Below are 18764 nucleotides of genomic sequence, written 5' to 3' on the forward strand. Positions count from 1 at the left end.
CAGCGTGCACTGGGGAGGTTTGCAGCCGAGTGCGAAGCGGCGGGGATGAGAATCAGCACCTCCAAATCCGAGGCCATGGTTCTCAGTCGGAAAAAGGTGGATTGCTCCCTCCGGGTTAGGGGGGAGTTGCTCCCTCAAGTGGAGGAGTTTAAGTATCTTGGGGTCTTGTTCACGAGTGAGGGAAAAATGGAGCGGCAGGTCGACAGACGGATCGGTGCGGCGTCTGCAGTAATGCGGTCATTGTACCGGTCTGTTGTGGTGAAGAGGGAGCTGAGTCGTAAGGCGAAGCTCTCAATTTACCGGTCGATCTACGTTCCTACCCTCACCTATGGTCATGAACTCTGGATCATGACCGAAAGAATGAGATCGCGGATACAAGCGGCAGAAATGAGTTTCCTCCGCAGAGTGGCTGGGCGCACCCTTAGGGATAGGGTGAGGAGCTCAGTCACCCGGGAGGAGCTCGGAGTAGAGCCGCTGCTCCTCCGCATCGAGAGGAGCCAGTTGAGGTGGCTCGGGCATCTGTTCCGGATGCCTCCTGGACGCCTCCCTGGGGAGGTGCTCCGGGCTTGTCCCACTGGGAGGAGGCCTCGGGGCAGACCCAGGACACGTTGGAGAGACTATGTCTCCCGGCTGGCCTGGGAACGCCTTGGGGTTCCCCCAGAGGAACTGGAGGAGGTGTGCGGGGAGAGGGAGGTCTGGAGTACTCTGCTCGGACTGCTGCCCCCGCGACCCGGCCCCGCATAAAAGCGGAGGAAGATGAAGATGAAGATGAACCAGGAGTAAACACAAGGAAGGAGGAATCTGTCCAACACAAACACTAACAAACATTTACATTTACATTTCCTCATCTAGCAGATGGGTTCCTCCAGCGTTCCGTACAACTTGAAGTAAACAGAGTAAACAGAGTAATCAGCAGTAGACGGAGGAATACAGACACGTTCACATCTACATTTATTCATTCGGCTTTTCTCCGTGGCGACAAACATCTTCGAGAAAAGTGCTCTGAGTTCATCGCTGTCATGATTTCCTCGAGGAAGTCAGACGTCGGACCCAGGTGCCGAGCGGGGGGCGTTCTTCATTGAGGGGAATCCGAAAATCGTAGCGAGAGACACAAGCAAATGGTCAAAGGGAGAATCCGAGAGCCGGAGTTCGAGAAACAAGCAAGGGGTGGAGGGATACGAGCAGGGAGCGGAGATACCGGAGGAGGGTCGGGGAAACGAGGACGAGGACGAGGCCTGGGAGGTCAGGAGAGGTAAGCAAGCCAAATAGAGAGACACGAGCGAATTGTAAGGTTGAACGCGGTTCCGCGTCTGACTGTGCCCCGAGCTCTCCTTTTACGCACCCGTCCCGTATCCGCCGCAGGTGTTCCTCCGCCGAGGCGGAGGGCGTGACAGTTACATCAGTCGAAAGAGAGACTTGGATGCAGACACACGATTCGATAGTACAGTCCTTCTCTCTCATACCACGGTATCAAGAGTGTACAACAGCACACATTTATTGAGCACTTTGGGAATCGAGGGGAAGGGAGTCTGAAAGAGGTGAGTTTTGAGACTCTTCTGAAACGTACAGAGGGATTCAGCAGTTCTGAGTGAGAGCGGGAGGTCGTTCCGGCACAACGGAGGCAGAACCGAAAACGTTCGGCCCTTTTGCGCGCGGGACCACGAAGCGAGCGGAGCCGGAGGAACGCGGCGGTCCGGCGGGGGTGCGGCGAGCGATGAGCTCTTGTAGATACGAGGGAGCGGATCCGCTCGTGCGCCGCTCGCGCGAGTCGTAACCGGACTGTCGAGTTTGATCCGGGCAGCGATAGGAAGCCGACGGAGAGAGACGAGGAGGGGGGTACACGGGAACCCTTCGGTAGGTCGAACGCGACTCGTTCCACTTTTTCCACTTTCGGCCACTATGCAGTTATTAGATCAGCGATTGTAACGGTACGGTACTGTGGAAATTTAATGGTGTAAAACGGTGTAAAACAATCTGCATAACATGATGCATTTCATCCAAAAGGTAGTGCATCTATATCTGTGTGTACATGTACGTGTGTGTGTGTGTGTGTGTGTGTGTGTGTGTGCGTGCGCGCACTGGTGCCACTGATCTCAGAGCCTCAATCACTGCAGGAGCGACATCAGCAAGCCCTCGAACCCGAGTCCCTCTCATGTCCGTCCTCTTCTTGAGCGACGAACGGAGAAGCGCGGTGTAGATGGTGTTCCGCCGTCTTTCCTGCGTGGTGATTTCACAGCCCCCCAGTGTGTGCGGCCTGGTTTGAAGGAACCGCAACCCCAGCGAACGCACGTGGGTATGTGGTCGCAGGTTCCACTAGCGGCGTAGGACCGTGCCGTAAAGGACAAGGTGCCGTGTGGGACGACCGGCGTCCAAAGCCCTCACACGCTGATTTTGGTAAGAAATTCCACGGAGGGGACCGGTGTCCTCGCGGCCCAAGAGGAGGAGCCCTGCTGTTGTACCCTAGAGGGCGCTAGTTAAACTTGCATTTATGCAATAAAATATTGAGCTGTATACCTTGTTAAAATTGTATGCAGCTTTGGAGGAGGAGAGCAACGTGACTGAGCGACTCGCTGCTGCTTCCTGGGCTTCTCTTCCCGCTGTGCTTCACCTTTCTGGCTCGGTTCTGCTGCTCTCACAGTCCTTTCCTGTTTTACTGTGCTTGTGTGCTGAGCCCTGAGGACACACACACACACACACACACACACACACACACACACTCTAGCTCACGTTCACTGAGTGCCGGAGGGACGCACATCCTGCGAAACCTCCTGCTCTGTGTTGGACCGACACCCATGAACAGCCTCCACTGCAGTGGCTCACATCTCCTCCACCGGTTTGAGTCTCAGCCCAACAGCACGGCGGCACAGCAGGTAGCGCTGGTGCCGCACAGGTCCTGGGCTCAGGTTCTGGAAGCGGGTTCGAGCGCTACTCAGTCTGTGGGGAGATCGCATGTTCCCTGTGATTTTCGCTGAGCTCCCTGGCACTGCGTTGTAATGGATGGAAAGTGTGGCATGGAGCGGCCCGTATTTCTGCTCCCCTGCGAACACAGGGACCATCAGCAGATGGTGTTTGTCCTGCATCTGTTAGTGTGTGTGTGTGCAGTCCTGGGTCCACACACTCGCTGCCCAAAAGCCACTGTCCTCAGTTGCTTTGCGTGTGTGTAACTCCTTGACTTGGGTGTTCACCTGCCACGCGTCCTCACGCCTTTCGCCCATTTTCTTTTATTCCACCGAGAAACACCTTCCCCACATGTGAAAAGGCGCTGATCAGAGACACATCATTGCTGCCCCAGTTGAACGAAGGCCGGTGTCCTTTTCAAAAAGGTCCCCTTTTTACGATGCCAACTTGTGCGTGTCGAACAACACACCTCCTGTCGGTTCCCTTGTTTTTCAGCGGATCTCGAACACACTAACTACCGCTAATGAGTCTCACTGGTCCCATGTGCTCCTGCTGCCGACGTCCTCATCCGCCCCCAGGAAAACAGCGCCGTCCACAGCTCAGCCCCCCGCCGACTGTTCGGAGACAGGATTCCCATATGAACTACGCCCGCCGGGGGGCACAGCCCCGTGCGGGGGCCACGAGACGCACCAAGCTATCGGTGGGGGCCGAGGGCGCTCTCAGCAGGCTTTCTGCAGCGCGAGCTCCCCGTCCCCATTGGGAGGCGCTGTCCTCCTTCCGTGGCCCCGTCCAGAAGAACGGGAACAAGAACGAGAACCAGGACAACGGAGGAGTCGACCGACTGCCGCAGTCCCGTCGAAACACTTTTCTCCAAAGTGACTTTCAGGGCCCCGGTACTGAGCCCTGCAGAACACCTGCTGAGACAGAGCGAGGGGAAGAGGGGGAGCTGCACCAAAGCACCGTGTGAGATCTTCCTGACAGGTTGGTTCATTTGTTCAAATGATTCCGGCGTCAATCCTTTGATTCCAAGTTCTTCTAGAAAGGAGAGTGGGCTCCTGTGCTCAACAGTCACACGAGGTCTCCAGGGTCCTTTCGGACTCCCGCACCTGGTGAGACACCGCTCTCCTCACTGCACCAAGTCCAAGTCCAGGTCTGCACCTGCGGTATTTAGGAGTCTTCGATTTTCTCTGGGTGCCTCTTGCTGTCCGGGCCCTTTTGAGGCACTGCCCACACTCTCATCCACGGCATGAAGCCGCTGTGCCAGGTGATGGCACTTCGCTCACGTATCCCAAGGACACCGCTCCGGGACAAGGTGCCGCTTCTTCGGTTGCTGTAAAGCTGGGAATCGGTTCAGGTTCTGCGGCTCAACATCATGGCGGCGCCCTTCGTTCCCGCTGGCGCCGCACCGTTGCCTTTGGCCGCACTGGCGGAGAGACTCTCGGCTCCTGCCGTCTTTCAGGCTCATTGTTTCCCAGCTACTGCTCTCCCTCGGGGATCACGGGCACTTTTCCGCTCGCTTTCCGTGCCGTTGTTTCGCTCCCATTGCAAGAGCGTCCCCAACGTGCGCAGGCGCTCAAGGAGGAGGCCAAGCGGCAGCCTCTCCGCGGGGGCATTGGCCAAACGGCTCGCACCGCAAAGGGCCCCTTCCTCCGTCTTTTCCTCTTTTCTGTTTGTGGGGACAATGGTTTGGCGCTCGGCGGCCCGAGCCGCTGTCAGAGGTGCCGGAATCGGCACTGAGATTTGGATCGAGTCAACGGTCAAGGGGAAATGGAAACGAACACATTTTTACTCCATAAATCACCGGAAAAAAGACTATCAGCAGGAAACAGGAGAGGAAAGCGACAAAGCGGGAAATGGAATGTTTCCCGACCAAAGTCCCCAAAACACACACGCTGTCTCTCTCACACGCACACACACACAAAGCTGCTGCGTCTCTTTTGAAAACAGCCCGCTGAATGTCCCCAGAGGACGTCCTGGGGTCAATAGCAGCAGGAAGAGGAGACAGGACACGGCGTATCGTCCAGAGTGTCACATGTTTGTCACACGAGGGCCCTGACAGCTCGATATGCGCAAAGGAGCGAGGCCAACGGGGCTTAAAGTGGCTCTTTAAGACAAATTGTTTTAGCCGTCGATGCAGCTGGCAAATTCTTACCGTGTCATTTCTCGGTAAGTACCTTGAAACCGGAGGAACTACAGCGGGATGTGAACATGTGACCTCCGTGTCCAGAGGTGGCTGCTCTGGCTGCTTTGTCACCTGCTGCACTGATTATTTACATTTGCTCTGTAAAAAATATGATCAGTGATGGAAAATATTATTTTTTGCCCACTGAGAAACTGAAAAGGTCACTTTTCCCACGAAGAGCCCCCCCGTACGGCACGGTGAGGAGGAACGGCATCACCGCTCCCAGTGTGCACAGTGTGGTTTTAAAGGAGACCCCCCCGCTGGCTCCTCAGCAGAACGACTGAAGGCACAAGGCATGAATAAATCATCACTGTTTCAGCAGCGGAGGAGCTGCGAATCCATTAATACAGCAGGAGACGGCATGAAGCAGAGTGCAGCACAGCGCCTGCGCACCCAGGGTAGCGCTGAAACGCTGGTACCGTTGTCCTCGGGCCCTACACGCCGGACCGCACGGAGCGGTCCGTAGACACGCGGCTCAAGCTCGTCACGTACCGGTGCAGTGTTTCGTAAATGCGACACATGAATCGGCGAACGAGGCGTTTTCACTGAGCTCGGGTTCGGTGGATTTCGGAAATCAGAGCCCTCACGTTGTGGACGCGATGTGCTCATGTGGGTCATGTTGCGCTGCCCAGCACTGTTTGATCGATCCTCGTGCACATCCACACAGTTCCCTCGATTCGCACACTGGGAATTCTGGGAAATGGGTTGCTCGTCCTCCACGAACCGCCAGCCCTCGCCTCGGATTGCCCGCCGCTCAGAGTTCAGCCGAAGGTCGTAGCCACACGGGCAGGGGCTTTGGACCGGTGCTGTAGCGCACACTCCACGAGGACCACTTGAGCCCACCTGCGGTCCGCCACGTACGGATATGGCTGAGGTCGGTCACGTGTCCGACCCGAACGCCCGATTCCCTCCGAAGTGCTTCTCCGTTACCTCTATCCCAAGGATGGTTCAGTTCTGCCAGTTTACCAGGGTAAAGGAAAGGATGTTCACAGCAGTGTCCGCTCTGGTACAAATACTGAGCTTTGGCGCTCTTGGCCGTCTAGAGCCTCAGAAATGATGGTGCACAGACGGATTGCTCGTTAATAATGCTGCCTATCGTGTTAATAAGAACAAATGAACGTACATGTCTGCTTTACTACAAAAGGTCTCTTTTGAAACGAGTGCAGTTATACACAGAGCGGCACAGTCGCCTGTTCTGGACGTGAGAACTTGATTTGTGCTGTAGGGACGACCAGTGGGCGGAGCAAAACTGTTGACCCCTCCCACAGAGGGCGGCTTTGAATCCCAGTAAATGAAGCATCGTTTTGGAATATTCAAGAGCCTGTGCGTAATTAGCACTGTTTGACAGGGTATTTTTGGTAACGTCGTAGTTCTCTCGCTAGCTTCTGTGAGCGTTAACATGGAAATGTCAGCATCTTGTTACTCACAGCCAGAGCCCTCGGCCTCGCGGGGTAGGGGGGTGGGGGGGCTGCAGCAAAATGCACAAGGTTCGTGGAAACTGTGGAGCCCATAACCAATGAGCCCCCAAACACTGGGCATCGTGCCTGTGGCCCCCCGCCCCCGTCCCCCCGTGCCCCGCTGGTTTCAGACAGGTATTGAATGAGCGGTGGCTCCTGAACAGCTGCTAGTGTAGTGGTTAGAGCTGCTGCCTTTGGTCCCCAAAGTCACAGGTTCAATCCCCACTTCTACCTCTTGTACCCTTGAGCAAGGTACTTACCCTGAATTGCTCCAGTACAATAGTCCTGCAAAGGGGTGAAGAGTTGTTAGCTTGGAGCTGTAATAAGTGTAACCTTAACACTGTAAGTTGCTTTGGAGAAAAGTGTCAGTTAAAGAAATAAATGTAGACACCCTGTGTTGCAGTGTGGACACTGGACCGGCTGTTATTGATGTGACAGATCCCTGTACTTGGTCCAGTGGCCCAAACTGGCACTTGGAGGGGTTTGAAACCAATTCTGCCACTTCAGCTGTCAGACCATTGATGTCCCACCAAATGAAGCAACTGCCTGATGTCCACATCCTCCAGATCAGAACAGACTTCAGCATCGTATTGCTGGGCGGCTGAGAAGCACGATGTCCCTTTACAAGTAGTATTGGATTCATTCATAAACCAGTAGGGGGATTTACCAGGGTAATGCAGTCACATAAAATAGTTCACTGACTCAGACATCAATGGTGTGAGACTGTGTATTCTACCTTTGGAATTCTGGATTGCTGAATTTTACCACTTAGCTTTACCCTGGTACCGTTTAGTTTTACGAAAGCACAGCTGGCAGCATTAATTATGATTCCTGTGCCCATGGAATATGTCACGCCTGGAATCCGCAGAAAGAGCAGAAGCGAACAGAACCGATGCGCCGTCAAATACGTGTGTTCAAATTATCCAAAGGATACGGTTTGAAGGCACCTGCTTTCATATGTTAAAAAATGTGTTTGGGGTACAAAAAAAGCGGTTCAGCAAAAAAAAAAAAAAAAAAAAAAAGAAAGTTGTGCTCTTCCCCCGGAGGGTTGTTCATTTGCTGGTTATCATCGGAGTGGGGGGGTTGAGGGAGGAGGATCATTTTTCTGCGCCGTTTCCTGCAGTGTGAGAGTGAGGCCCTGCCTGCCTCCCCCGGGGGTCCAGTGTGACTCTCTGTGTGTGTGTGTGTGCGTGTGTGCGTGTGTGTGTGTGTCCAGGGGACCCAGCTGCAGGCTGCCGCTGCTTCCGCCTTCCTCCCGCTAAGCTGATTTACTTGTTTAAGGTCTGACCTCATCGTCCTGCCAGTATCCCTCACCTCCCCTGGTTGGAGGCGCTCGGCATCGTCAGCCAGTGGAAAACTGCGTCTGGCTCCTTCTCTTCGCTCCTCGTGCTGCTGGCGTGAAGAGAGAGAGAGGGGGATGAGAGCTAGCAAGCGAGCGAGCGAGAGAGAGAGGGGTGTGTGCGTATGTGTGTGTGCCATGCATGTGCATCAGATGAGCTCCCAGAGCAGCACGGAGCACCAGGCAGGAGAGCTGTGCTGAGTGCGGTGCGAACACGCAGGAGCCCCTCCGTACCAACGATAGCGGCACCGGGGAGAGGACGGGCGGGCGGGCGGGCGGGCAGGCACGAGCGAGCAAACGAGCGAGCGAGGGATAGGCGTGCGGCACACCGCCCCGAACCTCCTTCATGCTTTCTCTCTCTTTTCTCGAGACCGCACTTTCACTGCCTTCATAATCGTGGCAGCGGGGATGTCGGTGTCGGGGAAGAAGGAGTTCGACGTGAAGCAGATCCTGCGGCTGCGCTGGCGCTGGTTCAGCCATTCCCAGAGTTCCTCCGGCAGTGGCGTCGGTGGCGGAGGCTTCATCCAGCAGGAGGGCTTCGAGCACCGAGTCGGCCCGGCCCAGAACCGGTTAAAGAGCCGCGAGCGAAGCGGGCTTCGTAAGGGTAACAGCCCTGTGCACAGCCTACTGGCGCCCACCCCGGGCCCCACTCCCGTGTACGGTCGACCCGGCACCCAGTCGTGGCACCAGCACGGCCTCATTCAGCCACTGCCGGCGAGTGACGACGCGCCTAAGGGCAGTTTGCCTGACAGCACCGCGACCGAGGAATCCGGGAGCGTCCGGGAAGATGCGGGTGGCCAGCCGGGAGACCCCTCCGAAGAGGAAGCGAGAGAGAGGTACGGTGCCGGGACCCCCATGGGGACGTGTTCGTCCCGTGCGAGCGTGAGCTGCAGTGCTGCGGCTGACGGGGTCGCTGATCCTGGGAGGAAGGCAGCCGAACGGCAGCAGTTGTCGTTCGGGGTTTCTGTTCGTGCCGAGACCCAATATTGCATCGCTCCGCTGGGTCGCGCAGAGGACCCTGATTCGTAGTGACATGATAACGGAAGACCAGAGTAGCGGCTGCTTTCGTTATCTCGGCAGTGCTGGCCGTCTGAGAGGTGACGCTCCTGCATGAGCGACTTCTGCATGTTCTCTTGCGTGTTCAGGTTGCTCCTGTCACCTTCCAGTCAGGACCTTCACGTTCTGCTGGTGGAGACGTGGAGCTGCAGATGCTGCTCAACGTGTTGGAGAGGGAACTCGGCGAAGCCAAAGGGTCCTCGCAGGGAGCCGGCTGACCGGGGAAGCTCGCATGCTGCCGCGGAGCTTCTCTGGCTCCCATCAGTGTTCCCGCAGTTGGCTCGTTCATAATTCATTTGTGGCTGCAGAAGAGTTTTGCCGCAGACTGGGGGGGGGGGGATCCTCAATCGAACCCGTCATGCCGTGTGTGTCAAATGGCTCTTCCTTCTCTTACCGGCGCAAATTAACCTGACGCAACTGTTAGTGGAGGAGGCTCGTCAAAGTGTGGTCATTTGTGCCTCTGTGTGTGTGTGTGTGTGTGTGTGTGGCTGGAGGTCCTCGGGGGTGTCTAAGCAGCTGAACCCGAGCAGGAGATGTTTGCGACATCGCGTGTCTGTCGTAACGGTACCCTGTGCATCCATGAGTGCCGAGCACTTCCCCCGCAGAGGCCGACCGCTGCCATGCGCCGTGAGACGTGACGGTGATGTCACCTGCACTCCAACCCCTTTGTCTTTCCTCCCCACGTGCCGGACGTCCGCGAGGCAAATTGCCTGAGCTCAGACTGCACTGGGTCATCACAGTTACCAAGGAGCATCCTTCCATGGCCTCCTCTGGTGACACGAATGAGCATCCAGCAGGGAAACCGCGGCCAAGGAGGCTGCTCAAGGTCTCGATCTTACACTGGGCACTGCTTCTATATACTACATATTTAAATTTGTGGAATTTTGGCATTTTTGCTATGGTACCATAGCAAGGGGGTAGCTTTCACAAACACCTGTCCTGATGGCACGATCACGTGTAGAAGATCACCAAAATCGCCACCCATCATCAGACGCATGAGTTATCCATTGCTAAAGAAGCAGCAGGTGGTGCGGCGATTTGAGTCGTCACCTTCACATAAAAGGATCTCGGTTCGAATGCCCACTTCTGCTGAAGTGCCCTTGATCAAGCTCCTTACCGTGATTGAAACTGTAAAAATTACCCTGCTGTGTATATGGGAAAATCAGTGTGAGTAGCTTAATGTACAAACCTCCCACTGTAAGTCACCTTGGTGAAACATGGCAGATAATAATAATAAAAATAATGATGTCGTGTCTAAATCAGTATCTGATCAGTTTAGATTGTCCTAATTGCAGAAACAACAGGTTGATTTTACCGTGGTAATTGATATTCTGATACTAGAGAGGACTTTCTCATTCAGCGGATAAACAACATGGAGGTGATTTGTACACTCACACACACTCACACACTCACACACACACACACACACACACACACACACACTCCAGTGCTAAGTGCTCTACTGCTTTACTTGAAGTCAATCAGCTTCTTGAAAGCTGGGAGCCCATGATCTGTGACAAACACACTTCAGAGCGACAAGACCATTCGTTGTCACACACCGGCTGACCATACAACAGATGTGTGACAAATACGGTAAAACCCCAAAAGCGCCTTTCTTATTTACCGCCTTTCTTGCCCTGGCTGCTCAGTGTCTGGTTCATCTGCTTATTGAATCAGCAGCATCAGGGAGCAGCAGCTGTTTCTAACTCATTTAGTCGTGTTTTAGAAGGGTTTCCCAGCGACAACAGGGCCCTCTCCTCGTACCCGGAGCAGGCGTGAGCTCCTCGTACGTCTCACCTCCATCCGCCTGCCTGCAGACAGCCCTGGACTGCGGGGATATTCCTCCATGCAGTGGGTCGCTTGTCTCTCGGAGGCGTTTCAGGGCTCTTGGACTCCCCTGTTTCGCACACGGGGCTCACATTTGCATGCAGGCGCTGAACCACTGAAAATACGTGCATTTCCATAACATGGTGTTCGAGGAGTTCGATTCAAATGGGGAAGCTGCCCGGAGTTTGACGGAATTGGCGGAAGCGGTCTGCCCGGCATATGTTGCCTTTTATTTGCGGTATTTGGAGCGCGTGTGAAGTCGGGAGACGTGTAAATGCCAGGAATTGGCTCCAATTAGAGACCCCACCGGGAAGCGGACGAGCGGGGCGGTGATCTACAAAGATGCTCGATGCCGCATTTAAATTGCTCTTTGTGAATTTGTGCGCGTGCTGCTCGGCTCGGCCGGTGCGCCGAGTCCCGTTCCTGAGACGACGGACGCTGACGTCAGCCTCGTCTCGCTGCTTCCAACGGACGGCAGTCCTGAGCTGCGCTTTCTCGAGCGCGCGGTGCCTTGCTGCGTCGTCTCGGGGACGATTTAGGGACCCGGGTCCCTTGGCGGGCGGCTCGTGCGGCCTCCTCCTCGGGAGCGTGTCCTTGGGTGTTAAAATCAATACCTCGCACTGCGAGCTGGAAGTGCCGCCCGCGCGCACCGTGCCACCGACCGTAAATCAAGCCACATGGAGGGCGCCTGCGGTCCGTCGCTGCAAAAAGCGTGAAATGAAGGTCATCCATCATCGTCGGCCCGGCGGGCCCCCCTACGTCGCGCCTCACTTCGGAGGCCTGTGCTCTGCGGTTGCGTGGCTGAGCTGCATTTCGGTGGTTTTTCTCGAAGCCGCCACCGCCGCTATCGACTGACCTTCATGTGGGAGGCCCATGTGGAGCAAAAGCAGCACACAGGAAACAGGAGCTGCTTGAGTCCCTGGACATGCAGTTTTAACACAAATACTTCATTCATCGTGTTGGTTTATGAATGAAGCCGCCGCTACTATCATTCTCTTTATGTAGAGCAGCTCAGTTGCTACAACCAGTGCTTTCCAAGGAAAGGTGGTGCGCGTGTCTCTGTGTGTGAGAGTGCGAGTGTGTGTTTGGTTAACATCAGCAGTTCAAATATGAAGCAGATGTGAATTTCATATGTGAAACACGTATCGGAGCCCCCCCCCCCACAGCCGCTGTGTGGGACGTGTCCTGCTTGGCCACGTTGCGCCGTCTCGCTCGCCTCCACGTCAATCCCGCTCCATTACACACAGGATTCCAGCCGTCTTTCACTCACATTTTAATTGAAACCCGCCTCCGTTCTCCTCCTCCTCCTCCTCCTCGCTGCTGCTGCCATGTCTGAGAGTCTCCTGAGAGGAGGCACTGACAACACCGCGGTAAAACAGTGAAAGCAGCGTGATGGGTTTGTCACGCCCAGCCAGTGAATCCCAGGGCTGGAGGAAGTAAAACCCTGATCTGATATTTATCTGGTCATTTGCGGTCACGGCCGAAGGAAGGGGACCGCTGTCGATGCTGACCGCCCCGGGGAGCTCCTCCTTCACCCCTCCACTCCACACACAGCAGTCCACTTAAAAATGCAGGAATTTAAATAGTTAAATGAAAGGAGGTGTGAGCGCCGCAGGAGCCCCCCGGTGGAGGTGGCTTTACTACCATAGCGCTGCATGGCGAAGGGATCACATCCCACTGCGAGGCTCAGAGAGCCGGTTCCTGCTTCGCCGCTCAGTGTCCGTAAGTGGTTCTGCGACCGAACAAGATGGTCGGCTGGTGTGAGCGCGACCCGCCAGCGAACGGAAGGGCCGACGGGAGGAAAGCGGCTGTGCGCTGAACCGCGGTTTCTGACGGTAAAGGGCGGCCGAGGACCTTGACTGGCGGCCTAAAGGTTTCCGGTTCAAATCCCAGAATTACCCGGTCCGGTACAAGGTGTCAGCGGCGCGGAGCCTCGCGCCGCAGACAGGATATGATGCAATAAGTCCTCCGATAAGCAATCATCGAGTACAGACGGAGCACTCGTGATGCTCTTCGATGTCTCGCCACCATAGAAACCGTAAATTATCGGTGTACTTAATGGGGCAGGTAGCGCCTTGACAGGGACGCTCTCTCCTCTTACCCCCATTAGTGTAATTAATGCTTTGAGACACCCCCTGTGGCCAGGTTTACACTCCCTCACGCCAAGGGACCATTAAAGCCAGGCACCGTGCCGCTGAGCAGGAAATAAAACGGTCCCCGGAGGCAAGCGGGGGCAGCTGGTTACCAAACTGGGGGTGTTTTCACCGCAGGCTTTCTGGCAAACGACGTACAATTTGGTGTCCGTCTCTCCTGGGATGTCGGACGGCCAAAAAGACACGGATTCGCACGAGCTCCTGCGGGCCTGTCGGCGGGATGCGGGCTCGCGGCCCAGCGTTCCTGTCACTCGTCTTTAGTGTGGAACGGTGGTGCTCCGAGGGACAACGATGTGGCTCTTTTCGTATTTTTCACCGGGTTACATATTCCGCCGCAGAGCCTCGTTAGCCGAAAACGCGCAGCCCGGTGTCGCCTGGTAGCAAGGGCTCGTCTAAAAAAATGTGTGTGATTTCCCTGCGGTGGCGCGTCATTAAGAAGCTGTGAAGTAGCCAGTGCCGTCCTGTGCAATGAATAAAATATTTTGGGAAAAGAATTAATCGGGATTTGGCGTGCTGACGCTGTCGCCATGGCGATGGGGGGAAGAGTCAGGCAGGCACTATGTTTAGACCATATTTGCCCTTCTCTCATAATGTGACTGCAAGGTTTCAGACTTTCAGCCCTCATGAATAATGCAGCGCTCATCGGTTCAGGATCCGTGTTCCCGTCGCTCTCTTCACCGGGGGGGTGTGGGGCTAAAGGAGGGAAACGGGGCGCTGTGCGTGTGGAAGGAAACACTGCACTGGGAATTTGGGAGAAATGAGCTTTGATGGACGTGGAGAACATGGGAAAGGGCACAAAAGGACGTTTCAGAGCGAGTGCCTCATGTCACCTGTGTCACAATAATTCGGCGTCACAGGTGTCTCATTAAAGACACACCTTTTCCAGTGCTTTTACCCTCTTTACCCCCAGGGAGCCCAGGCAAGATGGTCTTTGTTCTTCCCTGCATTTGTTGTTGTTCCATGCTGGGGGCGGGCTATGAACTGTACAGAAATTCGATACTGTGCTACCTGGGTGTGTCCCTGGGCCTGTGACTGAGTCCGTCTGGCTACTGCTTGCCCTCTTCTTCCTCTTCGTTCTCCTCCACCTTTCCCATCACCAGCATCCAGTTCAGCCTCCTCATGATGCGTCCAACACCTCGGTCTTGTCGGCTGACCGTTCCCACCTGACTCGATCCAACATCCAGCCTCCGCCATCGCTAAGTCCGTGCGGAGGACGCCGGTCGGCAAGCGGCTCGAAAACCGGGGAAGGGGAGGAGGAGTGTTAGGGTCCCGAACTGTGAGCGATCGCTTTACGGGAGGGGACCCGGAACAGGAGGGGCCACCGTTCTCTTACCGCGGTTCCTCGAGCCCACCCCCAGGCGACTCCCGTACGACACTCTCCAGCTCAGCCTTCGTGTTGACAGCAGGGGGCGCTGTAGTTAGAGCTGTGGCTTTACACTCAAAGGACTCGGGTTTGAATCCCACCTAGCACTCCAGTTGCCTTGATAGAGGCACTAACCCAAAAGCGATACAGTGAGAATCACCCTGCTCTGTAAATGGGTAAATCAGTGTAAGTGGCGTAACACTGCAAGTCACTTTGGAGGAAGGAAAGAGCAGTAATAACAAACATAAATGTTTACTCAGTAACCCACGGTTGGGTCATCTGCACACCCACGCAGGGCATCGATCCATCAGCACGCAGCGGCACCTTCATTTGGCAATGGCTGTTGGGTCCAGGCCAGCTGGGGCTGCGCTCCCTCCCCAGCTGTTGTCGTGGTTTCACACCATCTGCTAGACTGCGGAGGGGATCTGGTGTGTGGGAGACGCTCTCTGCAAGCTAATGCCCATGTGGCAGACCCCCCCCGAGGAGCACCGGGTCGCCGACGCCGGGCAGGACACCCTTCTCTCAAGTACTTCTGCACAAATTTTGCGCTGACTGCTGATGTAATTCAGTGGAGGCGTGTGAACCGGACCGCGAATACATTCCCGTAGATCAATAAGCCGTACGAAAGGCACGAACGCTCGAGGGTATGACCGCAGGGGGCGGTTGCGGTCTGTGTGCCGCCGAGGGAGGTGACCGCTCCCTCTGGGTTCGCATCCCTCAAACCGCGCTTCTCCGGTGAAGAGCAAGCAGTGCTGATCTGCTCGTTGTCACCGTGGGGCTGCGCCGCTCCGGTGTCCTCCTGCTCAGCACCGAGGCACCGAGGTCCGTCCACCAGGCACAGACAGATACCACGGTATTCATAGGCAAACTCATAATCTAGGGCATCTGGTAGCGTAGTGGTTAGACATGGTCCCTTTGCACCCAACAGTTGTACAGTTGAGTCCTCCCTCCTGCCATAGTACCTTTGAGCAAGGTACTTACTCTAAATTACTCCAGTAAAATTACCCAGCTGTATAAACGAGTAAATCACTGTAAGTCACTTGGGAGAAAAATGTCAGATAAAGGCGAACTGAGCTGAATGTGAGCATAATTCTGCCGTCCTGTTTATAATTATTCTTTTGTTTACCGACACTTCTTTCCAGAGTCATGTACAGTGGGAGGTTTTACATTACAGCAGGGTAATTTGTACTGTATCTGTTCAGGGTAAGTACCTTGATCACGGCTACTGCAGTGGAACATGGGATTCGAAGCCACCTGGTGCCTCCGGAGAGCAGGAAGCTCATTTGAAAATGAGGAGAATGTTCCAGAAGGCTGTAGGTCCAGATACACAGGTGGGCTTGAAACCCACAACCCTGGAGGTGCACTTGAGTTCAGCGTGAACACAGAGCTGTTGCAGGAGAGGGAGAAGAACAGTTAGAGACGGTAGAGGAGATGGGAACAACGGAAGCCGGTTTCCTGTTGGAGCGTTTCCGTGGGTCCTGCAGCGAACGTGTCGGAAAGGCTTACTGCAGAGCGGTAAACAAAGGTAAACAAAAGTAAACCGCTTTGGAAATACGAAGATGTGACGCACGCTCTGGAGGAGCATCACTTCTTCTCCTCATGCTGCAGGCAAAAGCTGCCATGGGCCACGAACCAACGTACTACCGTCTGGACTCGACCGGGAGCTGAGCGGAGACCCGAGTGTGACCGCGCGGTCACTCGCAGCGCGACCAATGGCTGCTCCTTCGTGCGTTATGGGATGATTGTCGTTCGCGGCCCGTTTGTGGAGCGATTAGAGCGGCGCTGCGACGCGGTGCCAACGGCTGGATCGCCGCCCACTTCTCCTTGGCTTCTTTTCAGACGCGCTCGCGTGCCGAGACGACGGTTCTGCTCAGCCCGCGCTGTTTCATTGTCCACGCTGTGTGTCTCACACGAGTGGCGCGTGCAGTTGGTGAGCCTCCCTGCGCTCTGGAGAAAGGGTTCGAATGAGGGTCCGCTCAGCCTTGCGGGGGGGGGGGGCAGAACTACCGATCTCGTGGACAGAAACAAATAATAATTAGTTGACTTGTTTTAATTAGGGGGTGCGGTGGCGCAGTGGGTTGGACCACAGTTCTGCTCTCCAGTGGGTCTGGGGTTCGAGTCCTGCTTGGGGTGCCTTGCGACGGACTGGCGTCCCATCCTGGGTGTGTCCCCTCCCCCTCTGGCCTTATGTCCTGTGTTGCTGGGTTAGGCTCTGGCTCCCCGTGACCCTGTATGGGACAAGCGGTTCTGAAAGTGTGTGTGTGTGCGTGCGTGCGTGCGTGTGTGTGTATTCTAGATTTACTGACCACTTCTTTCACTCATGTAGCTCCATTCCAGAAAGACTTGCCGTTCCTTGCCGTCGCTCTGCTGGAGAACTGTGTGCAAGTGATGCTCAGCACACCACGAAGAAAGTTGACAAGAACTTGTGGAAATACCACATGTACCGTTTTCACACTGGTCACTCGGCACAAGGGCGCTTTTCTTCCGTCATCATCGTACTTCCATAGCGGCAGTGAAAGATACAGGCAGTGATCTGTCGACGTTATTTCTAGACATCAGAAATGTCCGCGGTGGCACAGCGAGTAACGCTGCTGTCTTATAGCACTTGGGTGGTGCGAGAGGATCTGGGTTTTATTCCCACTTTGTCTGTGTGAGGTTTGTTTGTTCTCCTTGTGTCTGTGGGTTTACTCTGGTTTCCACCCACAGTCCAAAGACATGCTGTTCAGGTTCCCCCATAGTGTGCGATTAACACAGAGAGAGTGTGTTTCACCGATGTATGGATGAGTGACCCATTGTAAGTAGTGTATCTAGCAGTGTAAGTCACCACGGTGAATAAGGTGTGTGTCTGTGTGTGGACTGATAACACTACATAGAGTTCATTGGAAGTCACTCTGGAGAAAAGTGTCTGATAAATAAATGCAACTTGCATTTAACTGCAACACGCAACAGCTGTTTTGCGAGTGCACGTTTACTCGTCCCCTTCCCCAAGAGCAGGTGAATGGGCACCTCGAACCCGGGCTCTCTGGACAAACTCTAAATTGAGTCGGATCGCACCGCCGATGGAGACACGTAGACAGACCGGAGACGGCCGGTTCACACGAGCTTCTCCAGGCGACGGTCGCAGCGACCGGGTTGTTCCTCACATTAGAGACGGCAGCTGAAAGCGGCCCTGGAGAAGGGCATTCTGGGTAAAGCGAGTCGGGTTCCCAAAGGACGAGCGGCGAACCCGTGTCACTTCCGGATGTCGTGTCTCACATGCCGTGACAGCTGTACCTGCGGCCGTGCGAGCGTGTGTTTCGGTGCCTCTGAGGGTCCGGGTTCATCGCATATTTATGAGTGTCGGTGTGTGACGTTCAGAGGAGCAGAGGGTCTCCTGTCATAGTGAGTCACTTCTGGCGCATTATGAGAGGCCTGAATATGTAAGAGGAGTCGAAGGTCCTCATGTTACAGACATTCAAGTTGCGAATTTTCAAGCGGAACAAATATTTGTTCTCATTTATTTTCAAAAATGTTTTTTCATCTGTTCATTTTCAAGTATTATGTATTATTATGTTTATGCGGTGAACGAGTCCACGTTCAGCACTGAATAAAGATTTCTGGAAATTATGCGTTTTTATTTTTGGTTTTCTTAAGTTTTAATATTAATGTAGCTCGGGGTCAATAAAATATTAAAAGTCTTACAGCATATTCTTTATTGATTATGCCAATATCCAAGAACAAATAAATCAAGGTACGGCTCTGCTGTTAGGCAATCACCGAAGAGAGGAATAAAGATGTACAGATAGTAAAATAAGCTGAAAGTGACCAGATGCCGACGAATGTTTTCTCATGTTGTTTCCACTTAGTAAAAGACAACAAAATACAAGTCGCACAACAAACTGGTGTCCCGTCGGCGGTGTCCCCTGCCTCCCGCCCCGTGTTCCCTGGACAGACTCTGAAACACACTGACCCTGCACAGCACAAACGGTTGATGAGCATAGAATAAAAGACAAAAAGCCTTTTTCATAGCCTCTGATATGAAGTGTTCATTGATTGACGCATAGTGGTTGGATTTACAAACAAATCGAGTTACAAACTGACTTCTGGTCGCAACTGTCTTTGTGCACTGAGTGTAGAGAGAAGTAAAAAGAACCCAAGACCTGCTGCTGCGAGTCCTCGGGTCCCTCCTTCCTACCTAACCCTAATGCTAACCCTAACCCTAACCCCAAGCTCAGGTGTCCCACTGAGGAGGATGAAGGCTCGTGATCCAGAGCAACTGGCTCTCTACTGTTATGTATATCAGCCACACAAAGGTCAAGGCGCTTCCTTATGCACACGTGTGTGTGTGTGTGTGTGTTTACAGCATTGCCACACACAAGGCCAATATTCACTGACCTTCCCAGCTTTCCATTTAATTGCTGTTTTCCATGCTGGACCTTTCAAAGCTCTTGCGAAGACCATTGATCTTGTGGTCTCTGTGCTTCGTGTTTCGTTGCCCTGAGCAGAACAG

The 18764-nt window shown here is 54.5% G+C and overlaps 1 protein-coding gene across 4 annotated transcripts in view; it reads left to right on the forward strand.

Annotated features, from left to right (window-relative positions):
* The window catches only part of klhl4 (kelch-like family member 4), a 68073-nt gene that overhangs the window by 23617 nt on the left and 25692 nt on the right, over positions 1–18764 (forward strand). For 3 of the 4 annotated variants that reach the window (XR_001965185.2, XM_018733520.2, XM_018733522.2), the window contains exon 3: positions 8247–8712. The exons of the other annotated variant lie outside the window; for it this stretch is intronic. Coding sequence is in view for 2 of the 3 variants with exons in the window: in XM_018733520.2 (XP_018589036.1) it covers positions 8285–8712 (428 nt within the window). In the remaining variant the exon portion in view is untranslated. The remainder of the gene's footprint in view (positions 1–8246; positions 8713–18764) is intronic. 4 annotated transcript variants of the gene reach the window in all.

Source organism: Scleropages formosus, chromosome 13, assembly GCF_900964775.1.
Source record: "Scleropages formosus chromosome 13, fSclFor1.1, whole genome shotgun sequence".
NCBI lineage: Eukaryota > Metazoa > Chordata > Actinopteri > Osteoglossiformes > Osteoglossidae > Scleropages > Scleropages formosus.